Source organism: Rattus norvegicus, chromosome Y, assembly GCF_021556685.1.
Source record: "Rattus norvegicus strain SHRSP/BbbUtx chromosome Y, alternate assembly SHRSP_T2T, whole genome shotgun sequence".
NCBI classification, from domain to species: domain Eukaryota; kingdom Metazoa; phylum Chordata; class Mammalia; order Rodentia; family Muridae; genus Rattus; species Rattus norvegicus.
The window spans coordinates 1,288,931-1,310,842 of record NC_141555.1 but is presented as its reverse complement, the minus strand read 5'-3'; the positions used below and the strand labels follow the sequence as shown (position 1 = coordinate 1,310,842).

The following is a 21,912-nucleotide window of genomic DNA, read 5'->3' as shown; positions in this document are numbered from 1 at the left end:
TTCATTATCCCCACCAGCTGTGGACCAATCAATACTTTAACACAGCATTTTGAGACAACATTTAATATTCAGGGCATAAAACTAACATTTTCATCTAATGAATTAAAAATATTTACCATTTTCATCTTTTAAATGAAATATTCATATTAGGTGATTTTTATTAAATTCTAAATTTTGTAGTTTCATATATTTTTAATATATTCATTTGATTAAATAGTTTTGAATTTCGTGGCAAACTTATTAAGATAAATGAAAGAGGATTGTTTTTTGTAGCTCTTTAGTAGTTTTTTTTTTTTTCTTTTCATTTTTTCGGAGCTGGGGACCTAACCCAGGGCCTTGCGCTTGCTAGGCCAGTGCTCTACTACTGAGCTAAATCCCCAACCCTTTTTAGTAGTTTTTAAAATTGGCTCATGTGCTTTTGATTCAATTTATTACCTAGATGTGATACTTGTTGTGTAGCAAATATTGTCATTTGGTATGATTTGCCTGTATGAATATAATTTAAAACTTTCTACATTTTAAAATAGCAATGGCAATTTTAATAAATAGTCTTTTTAAAAAGCATTTGATATTGAGAAACTGAATATACTTATGATAAACTTTGTAGGGGTACTTTATTTTTTTACAAAAGGTTGAGATTTTGCTTAGTTTATTTTACTATTTGAAATGACTACCAAGGTTACCAATATTTACTGTTTAATTTTAAAATACTTTGTTTTGTATTGTAGATTTTGTTAATAAACTCATTGTTGTAAAATAGGGAGAAACTGGCAAAAGATTGTTAAAAAGGAGTGATACTTTGGTGACAAAGGTACCCAAATAGTAGAGCAAATAATAATGATATTCATGTAGTCATTTGGGAAAAAAAAGACCCTGATTCTGTATTTTAAAACATATGCTTTTTTTCCATTTTATTGAACTTTGATTTTATTCTCATACAATATAATCTGAATACAGTTTTTTCCTTCCTCTACTCCTCCCAGTTCCGTACCATCTCCTCTTCCATCCAGATCTATTGCCTTTTTGCCACTCATTACAAAATAATAGGTTGGGGCCTGGAGAGATGGCTCAGAGGTTAAGAGCACTGACTGCTCTTCCTGAGATCCTGAGTTCAATACCCAGCAACCACATGGTGGCTCACGTGAGATCCGATGCCCTCTTCTGGCATAAAGGCATATATGCAGGCAGCATGCTGAACATAATAAATAAATTTTAAAAAAAGAAAATAACAGGTTTCTAGGAGATAAACAAAATGTAACAAAATAAAATATAAAAGACAAAACAAAAGCCATCATATCAAAATTGGACAAACCAAACCAACAGAAAAGTAAGAGTCCCAAAAGAAGATTTAAGAATCAGAGACAAATTTTGGAGTCCCCTAAAAATATAAACTGAAAACTATAGCATATATGTCAAGGACCTGGTTCAGAGCTGTGTAGGCCATGTGATTTCTGCTTCAGTCTCTGAGTTCATATTGTTTTAGAGAACCTTATTCTGTTGGTGGGGTTATTTTATTTTATTGATTTTTTTTGTTTTGTTTTATTTTGTTTTTTTACCAATTATATCCCTCTACTCTTTCCACATTCTTTTCTACTGGGTTCCTTGAACTGTGAGAGAATATATTTGAAGAGACATCCCATTTTGAGCTATGTTCCAAGGCCTCTTTCTCTCTGAGCAATGCCTAACTGTAACTCTCTCTATTTGTTTCCACCTGCAATAAGAGAAAGCCTTGTTAATGGCTGAATAAGGCACCTGTTTATGATTATATCAGAATATTATTAGGAGTTATTTTATTGTTACTGCTTAAGAGATAAGTAGTGTTTTGCTTTATTCTATGTTTGTGGACTATCTGGGTCTTGGATACCTAAACAGTGTAAGCTGTGAATTGTATCTCTTGGAGTAGGCCTTATGTTCAATCATACATTGGTTGATTAGTACCACAAGGTTTGTGCTGCCATTGCCCTAGCATATTTTACAGGCAGAACATATTATAAATCAAAGGTTTTGTTGTTGAGTTGTTAGTCTACAGAGTCACACACTAGAACATAGGAGGGGTGAAGCAAGTCTTACATATTCACTTAGTTATGGGAATGATATTGGGACAAAGAAACCTAGACATCACTTTGTCTTGGTAATACCCTGGATTGTTTGGGGATTTTCATAAAACCTTTTGATTCAATTGGATGAAATCCAGTCTCAGCACTGAAGCTGAGTAACAGGAACACTTTCCACTGTACTCTAGGGTTTTGAGTTTTGCTTGTTTCTCCAGTGGTAGAATTATAGATTTGATCCATAACTTTGTTTACTTTCTTTATTAACTTGTATCATGCCTTTTGTTTAATTTAAATCTTATCAGTTCACGATTTCATGACATATTTCTTCTTTGAGCAGAAGTATTTCACTGTTAAACTTCTATATGAGTTTGTTCGTAGAAGCAACAAAAAAAGTTTTATTGTACTTCTTTGGCAGCTTTTAACGTCACCAAGATCTTGCTGGTTCTAATAAATGTGTTTTGGAGTATGATTTTAATTGCAATTTCATAATGCCATGAACGTTTTAAAGCTCTTACGATGAGTTTTATAAGCAGTAGGTGTATGTCATACAGTAATTATGGGACAAATTATTTGACAGATAATTTATGAGAATATGTGTCATTTAAAGATCTACTGACAATACTTTTTTTTTTTTTTGGTTCTTTTTTTCGGAGCTGGGGACCGACAATACTTTTTTGCATAGGAAAATTCTACATTTTATTAAATGTTATTTTATTCTTCATTCAGTGTCCCTTAGGTTTGCAACTTTTTTTTTTAATCTTTATTAACTTGAGTATTTCATCTTTACATTTCAATTGATATTCCCCTTCCCCGTTTCCTGGGAAATATCCCCCTAACCCCTGCTCCTCCCCTTCTATGTGGGCTTCCCCTCCCCATCCTTCCACCATTACCAGCCTCCCCTGCAGGGCTTCCCCTTCCCCTGCTGCCCTAACTAGGCTATTGATTGCTACCTATGAGGTTGGAGCCCAGGGTCAGTCCATGTATAGTCTTTGGGTAGTGGCTTAGTCCCTGGAAGCTCTGGTTGCTTGGCATTGTTGTTCATATGGGGTCTCGAGCCCCTTCAAGCTCTTCCAGTTCTTTCTCTGATTGCTTCAATGGGGGTCCCATTCTCAGGTCAGTGGTTTGCTGCTGGCATTCGCCTCTGTATTTGTTGTATTCTGGCTGTGTCTCTGAGGAGAGATCTACATCCGGTTCCTGTCGGCCTGCACTTCTTTGCTTCATCCATCTTGTCTAATTGGGTGGCTGTATATGTATGGGCCACATGTGGGGCAGGCTCTGAATGGGTGTTCCTTCTGTCTCTGTTTTAATCTTTTGCCTCTCTATTCCCTGCCAAGGGTATTCTTGTTCCCCTTTTAAAGAAGGAGTGAAGCATTCACATTTTGGTCATCCTTCTTGAGTTTCATGTGTTCTGTGCATCTAGGGTAATTCAAGCATTTGGGCTAATAGCCACTTATCAATGAGTGCATACCATGTGTGTTTTTCTGTGATTGGGTTACCTCACTCAGGATGATATTTTCCAGTTCCAACCATTTGCCTACGAATTTCATAAAGTCATTGTTTTTGATAGCTGAGTAGTATTCCATTGTGTAGATGTACCACATTTTCTGTATCCATTCCTATGTTGAAGGGCATCTGGGTTCTTTCCAGCTTCTGGCTATTATAAATAAGGCTGCTATGAACATAGTGGAGCACGTGTCTTTTTTATATGTTGGGGCATCTTTTGGGTATATGCCCAAGAGAGGTATATCTGGGTCCTCAGGTAGTTCAATGTCCAATTTTCTGAGGAACCTCCAGACTGATTTCCAGAATGGTTGTACCAGTCTGCAATCCCACCAACTGTGGAGGAGTGTTCCTCTTTCTCCACATCCTCACCAGCATTCCTGTCACCTCAGTTTTTGATCTTAGCCATTCTGACTGGTGTGAGGTGAAATCTCAGGGTTGTTTTGATTTGCATTTCCCTTATGACTAAAGATGTTGAACATTTCTTTAGGTGTTTCTCAGCTGTGAATTCTTTGTTTGGCTCTGAACCCCAATTTTTAATAGGGTTATTTGTCTCCCTCTGGTCTAACTTCTTGAATTCTTTGTATATTTTGGATATAAGTCCTCTATCTGTTGTAGCATTGGTAAAGATCTTTTCCCAATCTGTTGGTTGCCAGTTTGTCCTAACAACAGTGTCCTTTGCCTTACAGAAGCTTTGCAGTTTTATGAGATCCCATTTGTCGATTCTTAATCTTAGAGCATAAGCCATTGGTGTTTTGTTCAGGAAATTTTCTCCAGTGCCCATGTGTTCGAGATGCTTCCCACTTTTTCTTCTATTAGTTTGAGTGTATCTGGTTTGATGTGGAGGTCCTTTTTCCACTTGGACTTAAGTTTTGTACAGGGTGATAAGCATGGATCGATTTGCATTCTTCTACATGTTGACCTCCAGTTGAACCAGCACCATTTGCTGAAAATGTTATCTTTTTTCCATTGGATGGCTTTGGCTCCTTTGTCAAACACTCAAGTGACCATAGGTGTGTGGGTTCATTTCTGGGTTTTCAATTCTATTCCACTGGTCTATCTGTCTGTCTCTGTACCAATACCATGCATTTTTTATCAGTATTGCTCTGTAATACTGCTTGAATTCAGGGATTGTGATTACCCCAGAAGTCCTTTTATTGTTGAGGATAGTTTTAGCTATCCTGGGTTTTTTGTTATTCCAGATGAATTTGCAAATTGTTCTGTCTAACTCTTTGAAGAATTGGATTGGCATTTTGATGGGGATTGCATTGAATCTGTAGATCGCTTTTGGTAAAATGGCCATTTTTACTATATTAATCCTGCCAATCCATGAGCATGGGAGATCTTTCCATCTTCTGAGGTCTTCTTCAATTTCTTTCTTCAGAGTCTTCAAGTTCTTATTGTACAGATCTTTTACTTGTTTGTTTAAAGTCACACCGAGGTATTTTATATTATTTGGAACTATTATGAAGGGTGTCATTTCCCTAATTTCTTTCTCAGCTTGTTTCTCTTTTGTGTAGAGGAAGGCTACTGATTTATTTGAATTAATTTTATACCCAGCCACTTTGCTGAAGTTGTTTATCAGGTTTAGTAGTTCTCTGGTGGAACTTTTGGGATCACTTAAATATACTATCATATCTCTGCAAATAGTGATATTTTGACTTCTTCTTTTCCGATCTGTATCCCCTTGACCTCCTTTTGTTTGATTGCTCTGGCTAGAACTTCAAGAACTATACTGAATAAGTAGGGAGACAGTGGGCAGCCTTGTCTAGTCCCTGATTTTAGTGGGATTGCTTCAAGTTTCTCTCCATTTAGTTTAATGTTAGCAACTGGTTTGCTGTATATGGCTTTTACTATGTTTAGGTATGGGCCTTGAATTCTTATTCTTTCCAGGACTTTTATAATGAAGGGGTGTTGAATTTTGTCAAATGCTTTCTCATCATCTAATGAAATGATCATGTGGTTTTTATCTTTCAGTTTGTTTATATAATGGATCACGTTGATGGTTTTCCGTATATTGAACCATCCCTGCATGCCTGGGATGAAGCCCACTTGATCATGGTGGATGATTGTTTTGATATGCTCTTGGATTCGGTTTGCCAGAATTTTATTGAGTATTTTTGCGTCGATACTCATAAGGGAAATTGGTCTGAAGTTCTCTTTCTTTGTTGGGTCTTTGTGTGGCTTCATAGAAGGAGTTTGGTAGTGCTGCATCTGTTTCAATTTTGTGGAATAGTTTGGATAGTATTGGTATGAGGTCTTCTATGAAGGTCTGATAGAATTCTGTACTAAACCTATCTGGACCTGGGCTCTTTTTGGTTGGGAGACCTTTAATGACTGCTTCTACTTCCTTAGGAGTTATGGGGTTGTTTAAATGGTTTATCTGTTCCTGATTTAACTCTGGTACCTGGTATCTGTCTAGGAAATTGTCCATTTCCTGCAGTTTTTCAAGTTTTGTTGAATATAGGCTTTTGTAGTAACATCTGATGATTTTTTGAATTTCCTCTGATTCTGTAGTTATGTCTCCCTTTTCATTTCTGATTTTGTTAATTTGGCCACATTCTCTATCTTCTCTCATTAGTCTGGCTAAGGGTTTATATAACTTGTTGATTTTCTCAAAGAACCAACTTTTGGTTCTGTTGATTCTTTGTATGGTCCTTTTTGTTTCTACTTGGTTGATTTAATCTCTTGAGTTTGATTATTTCCTGCTTTCTCATTCTCTGGGTGTGTTTTCTTCTTTTTGTACTAGATCTTTTAGGTGTGCTGTCAAGCTGGTGACATATGCTCTCTCGTTTTTCTTTCTGCAGGCACTCAGAGCTATGAGTTTTCCTCTTAGCACAGCTTTCATTGTGTCCTATAAATTTTGGTATCTTGTACCTTCATTTTCCTCTCTTTCTTTAGGTAAGGGAAGTTTTCTTCTATGATTTTGTTAACATATTTATTGTTCCTTTGAGCTGGGAATCTTCACTCTCTTTTATACCTATTATCCTTAGGTTTGATCTTCTCATTGAGTCCTGGATTTCCTGTATGTTTTCGACCAGTAGCTTTTTCGTTTTACATTATCTTTGACAGTTGTGTTGATGATTTCTATGGAATCTTCTGCTCCTGAGCTTCTCTCTTCTATCTCTTGTATTCTGTTGGTGATGCTTATGTACGGCTTCTTGTCTCTTCCTTTGGTTTTCTATATCCAGGGTTGTTTCCATGTGTTTTTTCTTTATTGCTTCTATTTCCATTTTTAATTCCTTCAACTGTTTGATTGTGTTTTCCTGGAATTCTTTTAGGGATTTTTGCGATTCCTCCTGTAGGCTTCTACTTGTTCTCTAAGGGAGTTCTTCACGTCTTTCTTGAAGTCCTCCAGCATCATGATCAAATATGATTTTGAAACTAGATCTTTCTTTTCTGGTGTGTTTGGATATTCCCTGTTTGCTTTGGTGGGAGAATTGGGCTCCGATGATGCCATGTAGTCTTGGTTTCTGCTGCTTGGGTTCCTGCGCTTGCCTCGCCCTCAGATTATCTCTGGTGTTACTTTGTTCTGCTATTTCTGACAGTGGCTAGACTGTCCTATAGGCCTGTGTGTCAGGAGTGCTGTAGACCTGTTTTCTTTCAGTCAGAGTGTTCTGCTTTCGGGCGTGTAGTTTTTCCTATCTACAGGTCTTCAGCTCTTCCCGTGGGCCTGTGTCCTGATTTCACCAGGCAGGTCATTTGGAGCAGACAAGTTGGTCTTACCTGTGGTCCCTCGGCTCAAGTTTGCTTGTGGAGTGTTGCTTTTGAGCTCTCCATGAGGGCGGCAGCCAGGAGGGCCTGCGCCACCCTTTCCGGGAGCCCCATATACCGTGGTCCCAGATGGTGTTAGTTGTTTTCCACTGGAGTCAGAAATGTGGGTAGAGTGTAGTCTCTTCTGGCTTCCCAGGCATGTCTGGCTCTCTGAAGGTTTAGCTCTCCCTCCTAAGGGATTTGGGTATAGAGAACTGTTGTCCCTTCAGGTCCCAGCGGTGTCTGGAGTGCAGGGGACCTGCAGCTCCAGTGTCCCTATATCCGGTTCCCAGAGGCTGTATACAGTTTCTTCTTGGGCCAGGGATGTGGGCAGGAGTGGGCAGTATTGGTGGTCTCTCCTGCTCTGTACTCTCAGGAGTGCCCACCTGTCTATGAGGTGAGCTCTGTCTCCCAATGGGTTTGGGAGCAGTGAGCTGTGGGCAGGGATCGGCGAGGGTGGGGCTCTAGCCAAAAACCGGAAATCTAGGTTTTGCATCTTAAAAGGTCAACTTAAAGCTAGTATGTATTTTTTTAACTGTAGAAACTCTTAAAGCTTTTATAGCTTTCCATTTTATTTTATTTTATTTTATTTTATTTTATTTTATTTATTTATTTATTTTGCTTCTTTTTTTCAGAGCTGGGGACCAAACCCAGGGCCTTGCGCTTCCTAGGCAAGCGCTCTACCACTGAGCTAAATCCCCAGCCCCTGCTTTCCATTTTATACATACACATTTTTTGCTGTTTGAGCTAGTTTTTGTGAATTGTGAGAAGTAAGTCTGGGGTAGATTGGTTGTCTTACATGTATCTATTAGTAGGTGTGTTAAAATTGTTTTTCTCTATGAATTTGTTCCTTTGTCAAGTGTTCTTGAGTCCTTTTATGAACTTGGTTCATTTGCTCACTGAGTATTTGAATCTATTTCTGAACTCTTATGCATCTACTTTTGAATTCTATCACTAATAACATTAACCCTAACCCTAACCCTAACCCTAACCCTAACCCTAACCCTAACCTAACCCTAACCCTATGTGTGTGTGATCAGTCATTGTTAAAGTTTGTGATTGAGTCACAACCCTTCACATTGAGTTGAGTACATTTTGTTGTTATTTAAACATGACATTGCCGAGCAACTCATTGGTAATTTGAGTTAGACTTTTTTAAATATACATACATACATACATACATAAATATATATATATATATATATATATATATATATCTCCCCACATTTTTCTTGTCATGATCCAATATCAACCAGAATGAATCTTTCCTTGAATATGAGAAATATAAACTATCCTTTCAGGTTTTTTCAGTTTTCCTTTTACGACTTTTGTTTCTTAACTTGAGCATTTCATTTTCATCATTTTTTTTTAAGTTTTCTTCTTTTATTTTACGTATGAGATACACTGTAGCTATCTTCAGACACACCAGAAGAGGCATCAGATCCCTTTACAGATGGTTGTGAGCCACCATGTGGTTGTGGGAATTGAACTCAGGACTCCTGGAAGAGCAGTCAGTGCTCTTAACTGCTGATTTATCTCTCCAGCCATTTATTGTTTTTGTTTGAGAGTACAAGTGTTTGCTGCATCAATTTTGTCATCTGTCACTCTGATGAAACTATTAGTTCCAGGAATTTGTTTGTGCCAGTTTATTCAGAATTTCTACGTAAATTATTATATTATCTTTGAATTAATCATTCTGTGCTTCTATAACTTATCTGATTTACTTTAAGCTTTCTACACTAATTATGTTTCTTCAGACATTGGGGCTTTAGACCTTTTGATATCTGCTAAAGGCCATCCTTATCTGTCTGTTGGTTTCAGAATTGATACAGCTAAGAACATTGGAAGAAGCAGATCTTAGGCCTACTTGTATTTTAAATCCTTAATTGCTTAACTTTCATTTTTTCCATGGATGTTTACGGTGTTCATATTGAGTGTGTGTGTATAACACTACTCATTTCACTGAGCATTTAGAAGTCAGAAGACAATATTAAATAAGGATCCTTGCCTCATCTTATGTTTGAGATAGGATCTCCTTTTTATTATTTAATTCTGTGATCACCAAGCTATCTGGTCCATGAACTTCTGGAATTCTCCTGTTCTTCATCCCATTTTACTAGATGTGATTCACTATGCCCAGCTCACAGGTTCTGAGTTAGTTGAACTTGAGTCCTCATATAATAAACACTTTACCTATTGGGCCATTTCCTTGAGTTTTTGTTTTCTGTTAGAATGTACTATTGGCTTTTAGCTTCTAATGTATTTGTTAAAAAAACAGAAATAGTTCATTTTCAGCAGACAAATTTGTTTTAATATAGGAGTTAATGTTCTTTTGATTCTGTAAATCAATAGTATGGAAAATATGCCCATGAACTAACTGTAAAGTTTATATAAAAAGTTGGAAAGACATTTTTAAAAGAAAAAATGCTTATACAAACCATCACATTCCACTCCCTGTCCCCCATAGGCTTGTTCTAACATATGAGTCTATCAGGACCATACCTAGCAATAGCATAATAAAAAAGCACATTTAGTCCAACTACCAAAGTCACCATCGTCTGTAGCAGTCTCAACAATGTTAAATGTCTAAAGTTCAGAGTCCCTTAATGTAATGTAATCACTTAATGTAATCCCCAAAAAAAGACAGGAAACCAGCTGGGCAAACTCCAAACTCTGCATCTCCAGGTCTGATGTCAAAGTACTCTTCAGATCTCCAACTCCTTTTTTATCTTTGTTGACTGCAACAAACTTTCATCTCCTGGGCTGGTTCGACTTCCTGTTAGTAGCTTTCCTCAGTAGGTATACCTCGACTCTGACATCTTGGGATATCCAAGTCAACTCAGCTTCACAGCTTCTTAATCTATTGTCTCTGGTCCACACATGATCTTTTGGGCTTATCCAAGCAGCTTGGGTCACTTCTCTAGCTCTGCCCTCTGTAGCACTCTAGGTTCTGGTTGACTCTGCTCCATTGCTACTGGATGATGATGATCCCATGATACTAGCATCTCCAATACACTGGACTCTTCTGCTGCAACTAGGCTTCTCATAGAACTCTCTTCATGGCCTCTTCTTTGCATGACCCCTTCAGTCCTGGGCTGTCGACTTACTGCAACTGAGGCTGTACCTTTCTCAATGGCCTTCCATGGCCTCTCATACCTTCAAAACCAGTGTTACCTGGATGAGTCTTAAAGAATTACCAAGTCCATCTGCAACATGAGGTATAACCTTGGCTACATCTGGAACACAGCTTCTTTGTGCTTTCAGAAAACACTTCCCAGAAGGTCTCACCTCAATGATGCAGATCTTTTCTTAATCACTGCTAATTTCTTAGCTCCAGGTAACCAAGATCAATTATCCCAGTAGTCCCTGCTATTCTGGACTCTAATGCCAGGTTCCCCTTATTCTGTTACCTGCTTTCTGTTTTCCAACTTCTTCACTGCCTAAGTTTGGCTGTCTTGGAAATTGCTCTGTAGTTTTATCTTGAACTCAGAGATCTGAATGGCTCTATCTCCTGGAATGAAAGATATGAACCACCACACCTGGACTTACAGCTTTCCTTCACCTAGAACTTGCTCTGTCCCAAGTCGGCCTTGAACCCAGAGATCTGCTTCCCTCTGCCATCTGAGATTAATGGTATTTACCACTATGTCTGACCTAAATTTAGCTGGGTACAGTCTTGCTCCAAAGTTCCACACCCGTTTAAACTGTTAACTCCTAGAATATTAGATTCATCTCCATTCTACTTCCTGGCACCCCTTTAACACTGAACCATGTATTATATATTTTTTTCTTTTCTCAGCTTGCTTCTTTTCATTAAAATGCTCTTCATTACTTCAAACTTTAGGAACCACACAACATAATGTATGCCTGGTTGGTTTTTTTTTTGTTTTTTTTTTTGTTTTTTTTGGTTCTTTTTTTCGGAGCTGGGGACCGAACCCAGGGCCTTGCGCTTCCTAGGTAAGCGCTCTACCACTGAGCTAAATCCCCAGCCCCTCTGGTTGTTTTAAGACTTCCTTTTTCAAAGCAGTTAATCTAAGTCTCTTCTCCTCAGTCAGACTCCTCCTCAGTCAAGGGCTGCTTTTTTTTAATAGCCACATTCTTCACCAAAATACCATAAAACAGTTTCTATGCCACATATAGAAATTCTTTCAAATGAACCATCTTGGGCAAGGTCTGAACAGTTCCAATCACTCACAGCATCAAGTCTTCTATATTCCTACTAGAATATCCCATTCAGCCCCACTTAAAGCATTCCACTGCTTTCCAAATCCAAGTCCCCAAAATCCACATTTTTCTGAATAAAAGCATGGTCAGGCCTATCACAGTAATACCCCACTTCTGAACATTCCTTTTTTTTTTTTTTTTTTTTTTTTTCTTTTTCCCCCGGAGCTGGGGTCCGAACCCAGGGCCTTGAGCTCGCTAGGCAAGCGCTCTACTGCTGAGCTAAATCCCCAACCCCCAATACCCCACTTCTGGTACTAACTTCTGTCTTAGTTAGGGTTTCATTGCTGTGAACAGACACCATGACTAAGGCAACTTTAATAAGGACAACATTTAATTGGGGCTGCCTTACAGGTTCAGAAATTTAGTGCATTATCATAATGGCTGGAGCATCGCAGCCGCCATGCACCAGAAGGTTCCACCACTGGTTCTGAAGGTAGCTATCTGAAGATTGGCTTTCAGGCATCTAGGTTAAGGGTCTTAAAGCCCACACCTTCGGTGACAGCTTTCCTCCAACAGGGCCACACCTAATCCAACAAGACCACACCTCCTAGTAGTGCCACTCCCTAGGCCCTAAAGCATTATTAGTTAAAATAAAACAAAGTAAACAGTTTAAAAAAAATAACCTATACACCACAGAATGCAGTCATTCCTATATAGATATCAAGGAAAGAATATCTTTAAAATATGACATACAAATGAGGTTGGATAGTTTTATCAGTGTTCTTTATTTGAAATGCTTTGAGTAGATTTCATGTAGGTCTTCCAGAGTTGGCAGGGCTTTTTCCCGTTTTGTTTTTGTTTTTATGTTTTTGTTTTAATTGAGGTATTTTATATCTCAGGGTGGCCTGAAACAAGTTATGTATCTGGGGATGACTTTGAACTTGTGAATCTATAGTCACTACATTTCCTTGTCCTGAGACTGCTGGCATGTCTTACCATACCAGGAATTTATGTTATGTTAAAATCAGGGTGTGATCCATAAAAAGCAAGCAGTTTGACAACTGAACTGTATTCTTACACATTAATTTGGTTTTATGGACATGTAAGGTTTTTGGGTTTTTTGTTTTGTTTTGTTTTGTTTTGTCTTCAGATCTTTTATTTTTGTTCTTATGATATGTCTGTATTTAAAGTCTTTGTAAGGGTTTATTTTTGTGTAGGTGGAATTTGTTTTGCAAACACAATTGTGTCATTCTTTGATTTATGTGAAAGAACAACTTAAAAACATAGTAGTGAGGGTTGGGGATTTAGCTCAGTGGTAGAGCGCGCAAGGCCCTGGGTTCGGTCCCCAGCTCCAAAAAAAAAAAAAAAGAAAAGAAAAAAGAAAAAACATAGTAGTGAACCTATTTCGACTTTTGCTTAGTTAGGATTAATTAGTATTCTGCATTTATGTAGTATTGCCTTAAAATATTGATTTGCTCATTTAACACATTTTGTAGTTCTTAAAATCACATTTTCTTAGAAAATTTTTAAATTTATTTCATATATAATATTTAATGTATTTTATTTTTCTTTTGTTTGGCTGGCAATTTTAACTTTATGGTTAGAACAGCTAGAGATATTAATTCATTACTAATTTTTGATAGAAATGTACTCAAAAAGTTTTCTATAAACAATATAGTAAGAAACATGTTATAAAAATCATTCTAATTTCTTTATTCTTTATGACTTAAAAGAGTCTATTTATAACATAAATTTAAAATTTAAATTAATATTTTTGTTATATTGTTTTTCCAAAGACTGTAGGCAACAAGTAACACTTCTATTGCTTAATGAATTTTTCTCTTTTAAACTCTTTATAGGCTAAAAGCATTGTTATATAATATAATCTAGACATAAATTAAAATATATGAAGATATATATAGATTGTATGCAATACTGCATTATTTTATATGAGAGACTTTAGCTTTTTATATTCCGTGGGTTCTTGAAGAACTGTTATGGATACTAAGGGATGACTGATTACATTGTTTCAATTTAAAATGATTTTTATTTTTCTGTTTTGCTTTTATAGGATAAAACTTTATTGCTGTTTATTTACTGTTAAATTAGGGATATTTATACTAAACTATGTATTATCCAATTTTTTTTCTAAATAACTGTTTCCCTTCTATTTCTTAGAGGAAATACCATTCTGCAAAAGCAGCCTATGAACAACTTTTACAAATTGAAAGCCTTCCATCACAAGTCAAAGCAACTGTATTGCAACAGTTAGGTACATAGAAACTTCATTTTCATTGTGTATCCTATTAATTTATAGAGTTACAGTAAGTCTTTACCAAGTGTTTCTTTGCTAAGGAGTTTATTTTCTTTTAGATATCTGTGTTGCAGAATTAAATGTAGCAGGGATATGTTCTTTAATATATGTAATATTTTCCCTGCATTGGTCTAGAACTAGTGTACTTTTATTTATTGTTGAGCAATATTGCATATTGTTATACTTATAAATACAATTCTTTAATGTGGCTTTTTCTTTTAAGTTTTCACTAGTATCTCCTACTACTAAACCATAGGATGACAGGGCTTGAATACTCTCTTATGCTTCATTTTTCCTATCTTTCTGTTTTAAGAGTTGATTGGAGTAATGGAATTTACACAACTATTTAAGTATACAGTTTCATCTACTATCATTAAATAGTATACTCAGTTTTAAAACATTGCTCAAAAATTACAGAGTATCTAATTATTTTCTTCAAGAAGTTTTACAGTCTTAGACAAAAGAAAGTTTTCATATTCAGTTTGAACAGGTTGTTTAAAAGTTTTAACTGATCTGCTAAATAACATTAATCTTTTTTTTTGTCACTGTTGATAGGTTTCCTCAATACAAATAAAAGCATTCTTTTGTTTGAGTCTTACTTTGATTAAAGATATTCTGTATTGAGTTAGTGACAGTAAAATGTTGAACCTCTTGTATATTTTTTAAAATTTAATTTATGGTACTTGCTTTTTAAGAAAGCATTTAATTTTTGTGAGTAGGTAATGTATGTATGTGTTCACATGCTTGTTACAGTGCCTATATGGTAAAAGAACAACTTTGCAGAGTTCTCTTCTTTTACATGACTTTTCTAGATCATCCAGCTGTGTTTAATACGTTTTGTACCAGTTATATTATCTGTTTTAAACAGTCTCTTTAATTGCTTTGAATATCATTTTTGGGTAAAATGAACTTTTTGACAGTCTGTTCTATACTTTTTTGGTTTTGGAAAGAGTAGAATCACAAGTAAAATTTAATATTTGTTTTCTTCATTGTATACTTCAGGAAAACCCTTGCCTGTTGGGTACATTATTATTTTTTTTTCTTGTAGGGTCTCACTGAGTAGCACTGGCTAACCTGGAACTCACTATGTAGACAAGGCTATCTCTGTACTTAAAGAAATACCCTTGCCTCTGCCTTTTGAATGATGGAATTAAAGACACATCTGGCAATAATTGTAATTTGTAAATTATAGGTTGGATGCACCATAATATGGATCTAGTAGGAGACAATACCACCAAAGAAAGATATGCCATTCAGTATCTTCAAAAGTCATTGGAGGAAGATCCTAATTCTGGCCAATCTTGGTATTTCCTTGGAAGGTAAGGTCAGATTCTTAGACTGTCTATAGTTTATATACACTTAGAAATTGGTTTATCTAATATTATACTTAGTGATGTTTTAATTTCAACTATAATAACTACTAAGAGGTGAGAAGGAATAAGTAATGATTTCTTTTCTTTGAAGTATTTTTATTTTGTTCATTAGATTTTATTTTCATATTACCATACTCTTTTTTTTTTTAATTTATTTTATTCTATGTATGAGTTACACTGTAGCTGTCTTCACATACACCAGAAGAGGGCATTGGATTCCATTACAGATGGTCATGAGCCATCATGTGGTTGCTGGGAGTTGAACTCAGGACCTATGGAAGAGCCGTCAGTGCTCTTAACCGCTGAGCCATCTCTCCAGCCCACCATATTCTTTCTTGAGTTATTTGATAGTTTCTAATTTAGTGGTGAAACAATATTTCTTTTAAATTCTAGAAATTGATTTATATATTTTTGTAGTAAAAATTCATATTAGTCATTTCTAACGAATAGTTCACCTACATGGAAAATTACTATTAACTACTTTTGTGATTTTTTTCTTTTACATACTAATTAGAGAATATATTAGTTAAAGATAACAAATTAATGTACGACTTGAAATCTTTAATTATAAATAAATTAAGTCTGGCAAGATGGCTCACAGTGTAAAAACACTTTGTTATTCAGCCTGAGAATTGGTGTTTAATCCTTGGGCTCTGATTGAGGAAAAGAGAAAGAACCAATACATGAAAGTTATCTTCTGAGTTTCACACATGCTACATGGCATGCAGATGTGCACCTTTACACACAAACACACTAAATAATATAGGTTTATTAAAAGAAGGAAAATTTTAAACTTATGTTAAAATTAAAAAGAATATAGAAAATTGGCTTTTTTTCTTATGATTTAGTTTGAGCATTGTAAAGACTAAATATTTAATGTTGACATTGATATAAATTAAATTTCCCAAATAGGTTTTTTTCTTTTATTTTTGAGACTGTGGTTAACTTTGTAGCTCTTTTTTCCCTGCAACTGGTTGTGTAGGTCAGGCAGGCATTAAACTCTCAAAAATCTATCTGCTTTTGTCTCTAGAATGCTGGGATTAAAGCTGTGAATGTCTATGTCCAATTTCCTTGTTAGATGTTTATATTTGTATAATTTTTTTTCTTTAAGCATTTAGAATCAATGTTTTAAAATTTAAGTGTAATTATATCATTTACCTTTTCTCCATTCATCATCTTCCACATTCCTTCTCTCCAGTCTTTCCAAATTACATGCCTCATTATCCCTCAGATTGATGCTTTCTAGTCCTTCCTTAGTGTGATATACATACATATATACATACATACATACACATACATACATACACATACATACATACATTCATAGATGTATATATGTACTTGATTGGAGAAATGGACATTCATTTTTATTCATATGAATTTAGGGCTGCCCACTTTTTTTTTTTTTTTTTTTTATTAACTTGAGTATTTCTTATATACATTTCGAGTGTTATTCCCTTTCCCGGTTTCCGGGCAAACATCCCCCTCCCCCCCTCCCCTTCCTTATGGGTGTTCCCCTCCCAACCCTCCCCCCATTGCCGCCCTCCCCCCATAGACTAGTTCACTGGGGGTTCAGTCTTAGCAGGACCCAGGGCTTCCCCTTCCACTGGTGCTCTTACTAGGATATTCATTGCTACCTATGAGGTCAGAGTCCAGGGTCAGTCCATGTATAGTCTTTAGGTAGTGGCTTAGTCCCTGGAAGCTCTGGTTGCTTGGCATTGTTGTACTTTTGGGGTCTCGAGCCCCTTCAAGCTCTTCCAGTTCTTTCTCTGATTCCTTCAATAGGGGACCTATTCTCAGTTCAGTGGTTTGCTGCTGGCATTCGCCTCTGTATTTGCTGTATTCTGGCTGTGTCTCTCAGGAGCGATCTACATCCGGCTCCTGTCGGTCTGCACTTCTTTGCTTCATCCATCTTGTCTAATTGGGTGGCTGTATATGTATGGGCCACATGTGGGGCAGGCTCTGAATGGGTGTTCCTTCAGTCTCTGTTTTAATCTTTGCCTCTCCCTTCCCTGCCAAGGGTATTCTTTTTCCTCATTTAAAGAAGGAGTGAAGCATTCACATTTTGATCATCCGTCTTGAGTTTCGTTTGTTCTAGGGATCTAAGGTAATTCAAGCATTTGGGCTAATAGCCACTTATCAATGAGTGCATACCATGTATGTCTTTCTGTGATTGGGTTAGCTCACTCAGGATGATATTTTCCAGTTCCAACCATTTGCCTACGAATTTCATAAACTCGTTGTTTTTGATAGCTGAGTAATATTCCATTGTGTAGATGTACCACATTTTCTGTATCCATTCCTCTGTTGAAGGGCATCTGGGTTCTTTCCATTTTCTGGCTATTATAAATAAGGCTGCGATGAACATAGTGGAGCACGTGTCTCTTTTATATGTTGAGGCATCTTTTGGGTATATGCCCAAGAGAGGTATAGCTGGATCCTCAGGCAGTTCAATGTCCAATTTTCTGAGGAACCTCCAGACTGATTTCCAGAATGGTTTTACCAGTCTGCAATCCCACCAACAATGGAGGAGTGTTCCTCTTTCTCCACATCCTCGCCAGCATCTGCTGTCACCTGAGTTTTTGATCTTAGCCAATCGCACTGGTGTGAGGTGAAATCTCAGGGTTGTTTTGATTTGCATTTCCCTTATGACTAAAGGTGTTTCTCAGCCATTCGGCATTCCTCAGCTGTGAATTCTTTGTTTAGCTCTGAACCCCATTTTTTAATAGGGTTATTTGTCTCCCTGCGGTCTAACTTCTTGAGTTCTTTGTATATTTTGGATATAAGGCCTCTATCTGTTGTAGGATTGGTAAAGATCTTTTCCCAATCTGTTGGTTGCCGTTTTGTCCTAACCACAGTGTCCTTTGCCTTACAGAAGCTTTGCAGTTTTATGAGATCCCATTTGTCGATTCTTGATCTTAGAGCATAAGCCATTGGTGTTTTGTTCAGGAAATTTTTTCCAGTACCCATGTGTTCCAGATGCTTCCCTAGTTTTTTTTCTATTAGTTTGAGTGTGTCTGGTTTGATGTGGAGGTCCTTGATCCACTTGGACTTAAGCTTTGTACAGGGTGATAAGCATGGATCGATCTGCATTCTTCTACATGTTGCCCTCCAGTTGAACCAGCACCATTTGCTGAAAATGCTATCTTTTTTCCATTGGATGGTTTTGGCTCCTTTGTCAAAAATCAAGTGACCATAGGTGTGTGGGTTCATTTCTGGGTCTTCAATTCTATTCCATTGGTCTATCTGTCTGTCTCTGTACCAATACCATGCAGTTTTTATCACTATTGCTCTGTAATACTGCTTGAGTTCAGGGATAGTGATTCCCCCTGAAGTCCTTTTATTGTTGAGGATAGCTTTAGCTATCCTGGGTTTTTTGTTATTCCAGATGAATTTGCAAATTGTTCTGTCTAACTCTTTGAAGAATTGGATTGGTATTTTGATGGGGATTGCATTGAATCTGTAGATTGCTTTTGGTAAAATGGCCATTTTTACTATATTAATCCTGCCAATCCATGAGCATGGGAGATCTTTCCATCTTCTGAGGTCTTCTTCAATTTCTTTCCTCAGTGTCTTGAAGTTCTTATTGTACAGATCTTTTACTTGCTTGGTTAAAGTCACACCGAGGTACTTTATATTATTTGGGTCTATTATGAAGGGTGTCGTTTCCCTAATTTCTTTCTCGGCTTGTTTCTCTTTTGTATAGAGGAAGGCAACTGATTTATTTGAGTTAATTTTATACCCAGCCACTTTGCTGAAGTTGTTTATCAGCTTTAGTAGTTCTCTGGTGGAACTTTTGGGATCACTTAAATATACTATCATGTCATCTGCAAATAGTGATATTTTGACCTCTTCTTTTCCGATCTGTATCCCTTTGATCTCCTTTTGTTGTCTGATTGCTCTGGCTAGAACTTCAAGAACTATATTGAATAAGTAGGGAGAGAGTGGGGCTGCCCACTTTCCATTGGATGATCAATTACAACCTTGTTTCTCCCTTTCTCTGTAGTAATTTGTTTGTTGTTCTTTGTCTAGGAATAGTGTGGTAAGATTTTGTAGGGATAATCTTTTGTGTACTGTATAGAGGCATTACTTGTCAACAGAATGTGGATGGTAATTAGCAAAAGACAGGAAGTAGAAGGTGGGGGTTCCAGTAGAGAGACAGGAGGAACTCTATATGTAGTCAGGTACAGAAGGTTTCACAACTTGGACTCTGAGGTAGTAGGATATATGAGAGAGAGGTAACTAAGACAGGTAACTGGCTATCCATGTGTCAGACAAAGAATAGAGTAACTAGGTTATATAAGTTACAAGATAGTCAGGAAACAAGCCAAAACCTTGTGGTTTGGTTATTGTACATAAACTTCAAAGTCATTATTGGAGAACTCGAACATGGGTGAAAAAGCCCTTGGCTACTAGATTTTTTCTTCCCTTCATGTTTGTATGAACTTATTACTATTGTTCTTGCCTTGTTTAATTAGCCAAATCAGAAGCCAAGATTTTGTGTTTTATAATCTTTGTATCCTTTTCTGCAGCATTCCTGGGTCTTACATATAAGAGTTGTGTTGAAGATATATATCCATTAGGACTATGCTCCCTATAGTCTGTTGATCTCTGTATTATGTGATTTGTGTGTGTGTGTGTGTGCGTGTGTCTGTGTCTGTGTCTGTGTGTCTGTGTCTGTGTGTGTGGTATGTATGTGTGTGTATATATATATATATATATATATATATATATATATATATACCAATATATGAGTTTCACTATTGAATCTTAAGGGATAAGAGATATCTTGCCATGTTGAGTACTATTGTGCCTTTATTGCATTTTAGTGTGAAAAATTAGACTAAAAACTAAGCATTTTTGACTTTGCTATTGACAGTTTGTAGAATCATTGCTAGCCTATTTAAATGGCTGGAGCTGTCAAATAATTTTCATTGTTTTAGATAAGATTTGATCTCTTAACAAAACTAATATGTTTGAATTATACTATTTCTCACATTTTCTTAGTCAGATAATCTGTTTCCAATAGATTGGGTTAGTCATTTTTTAAATTTCAAATAAATTTTAGTTTTTGTCTTACTTTATTTTCCTTTAAATCAAGTAAACTATGTATGAGATAAATTAATACTAGATAATTTCTTGTTCAAAAGTTATTTGGTTATTGTTGATGGTTTGTAAGAAACATTATCATGGAATTTATAACTTATAGTATTCCTGACTTTTTAAGAGTGTCCTTGGTTTTTGAAATTGTGTAGTTACTATTTTTTGTGTTTATATAGTAACTTTTTTCAGAGAAAAGCCAAGATTTGGGTTACTCTGCAGATTATATCATGTGAGATTATCCTAGAGGTACTTAGGGGGTTTATATTAAAAATATTTAGTTATTGAACTCATATTTTTTCTTAGACTTGATAATCAAATGTTATTATGAAGATGACTACCTGAAATAAGTAAAAAATTATAGTAAAAAATAGAATTGCACTTAGGAACTTTTACAAATATGTACAGGCTGAAGTAGCCTTATTTGTAAACCAAAGGAAAGGCTGGTATTTTATTAGAACAATGAAGTCCACTCAGTTCTTTATAAAAGAAGCCTTGTATATGTGATGATTAAGCAAAGTTGGTAATAGGTGATAATCTAGGAACAGCAATTACTGTATGCATCTAGTCTGAATGTCATAGTTGGAAAGTGTCGTTGAAGCCATTTACTGACTTGAACATAATCTTTTTTAAAAATACATTTAAATAAAAAATATTATACAAATTTATACCCCAGTTGTATTGCCTATTATACTCTAGTGGATGTAAATGATAAACCATTTTAATGTCAGATACTATTTGTCTTATAGTACACGTTGAGATCTATATCTATCTATAGTGATTAATGTTTCTGTTTTATGTCAAAACTGTTGTTTTTCTTTTTTTCTTGTCTTTTTTTTTGTTGTTGTTGTTATTTATTAACATTTCAAATGTTTTCCCCTCCACAAACTCCCTATCACTTTTCCTACCCACTGCCTCTATGAGGATGCTCCCCTACCTTCATACCCACTCCTGCCTGAGTGCCCTTGCCTTCCCCTATACTGAGTCATCCAGCCTCAACAACACCAAGGGGATTCTTTCCAACAGATGCCAGACAAGGCCTTCCTCTACTCACTCTCTCTCTCTCTCTCTCTCTCTCTCTCTCTCTCTCTCTCTCTCTCTCCTCCCCCATATGTGTGTGTGTGTGTGTGTATGTATGTATGTATGTATGTATGTATGTATGTATGTATGTATGTGTGTGTGTGTGTGTGTGTGTGTGTGTGTGTGTGTGTGTATGTATGGATGTATCTGGAACCACAGATCCCTCCATGTGTACTCTTTGGTTAATGGTTTAGTCCCTGGTAGGCCTGGTGGGGTCTGGTTGGTTGATATTGTTGTTCTCCCTATGGTATTACAAATCCTTACAGCTCCTTCAGTCCTTGCCCTAACTCCTCCATTGGAGTCCCCCATGCTTAGTTCAGTGGTTGACTGAGAGCAACCACCTCTGTATTGGTCAGGTTCTGAAAGAGCCTCTCAAGAGACAGCTATATCAGGCTGTCAGTATTTCTTGGCATCAGCAATAGTGTTTGGATTTGGTGTCAGCAGATGGTATGGCAGTTTGTGGATGGTCTTTCCTAAAGTCTCTGCTCCACTCTTTGTCACTGCATTTCCTTTTCATAGGAGGAATTTCAGATTAATATTTTTGGGTTGGGTGAGTGGTCCCATCCCTCAACTG

At 36.5% G+C, this 21,912-nt stretch overlaps 1 protein-coding gene across 11 annotated transcripts in view; it reads left to right on the top strand.

The window, feature by feature from the left end:
- Uty (ubiquitously transcribed tetratricopeptide repeat containing, Y-linked) overlaps nucleotides 1–21,912 on the top strand; it is a 158,530-nt gene that overhangs the window by 64,326 nt on the left and 72,292 nt on the right. For all 11 annotated transcript variants that reach the window (XR_015647283.1, XR_015647282.1, XR_015647281.1 and 8 more), the window contains 2 exon segments: nucleotides 13,650–13,743; nucleotides 14,978–15,104. Coding sequence is in view for 8 of the 11 variants with exons in the window: in NM_001419831.1 (NP_001406760.1) it covers nucleotides 13,650–13,743; nucleotides 14,978–15,104 (221 nt within the window). In the remaining 3 variants the exon portion in view is untranslated.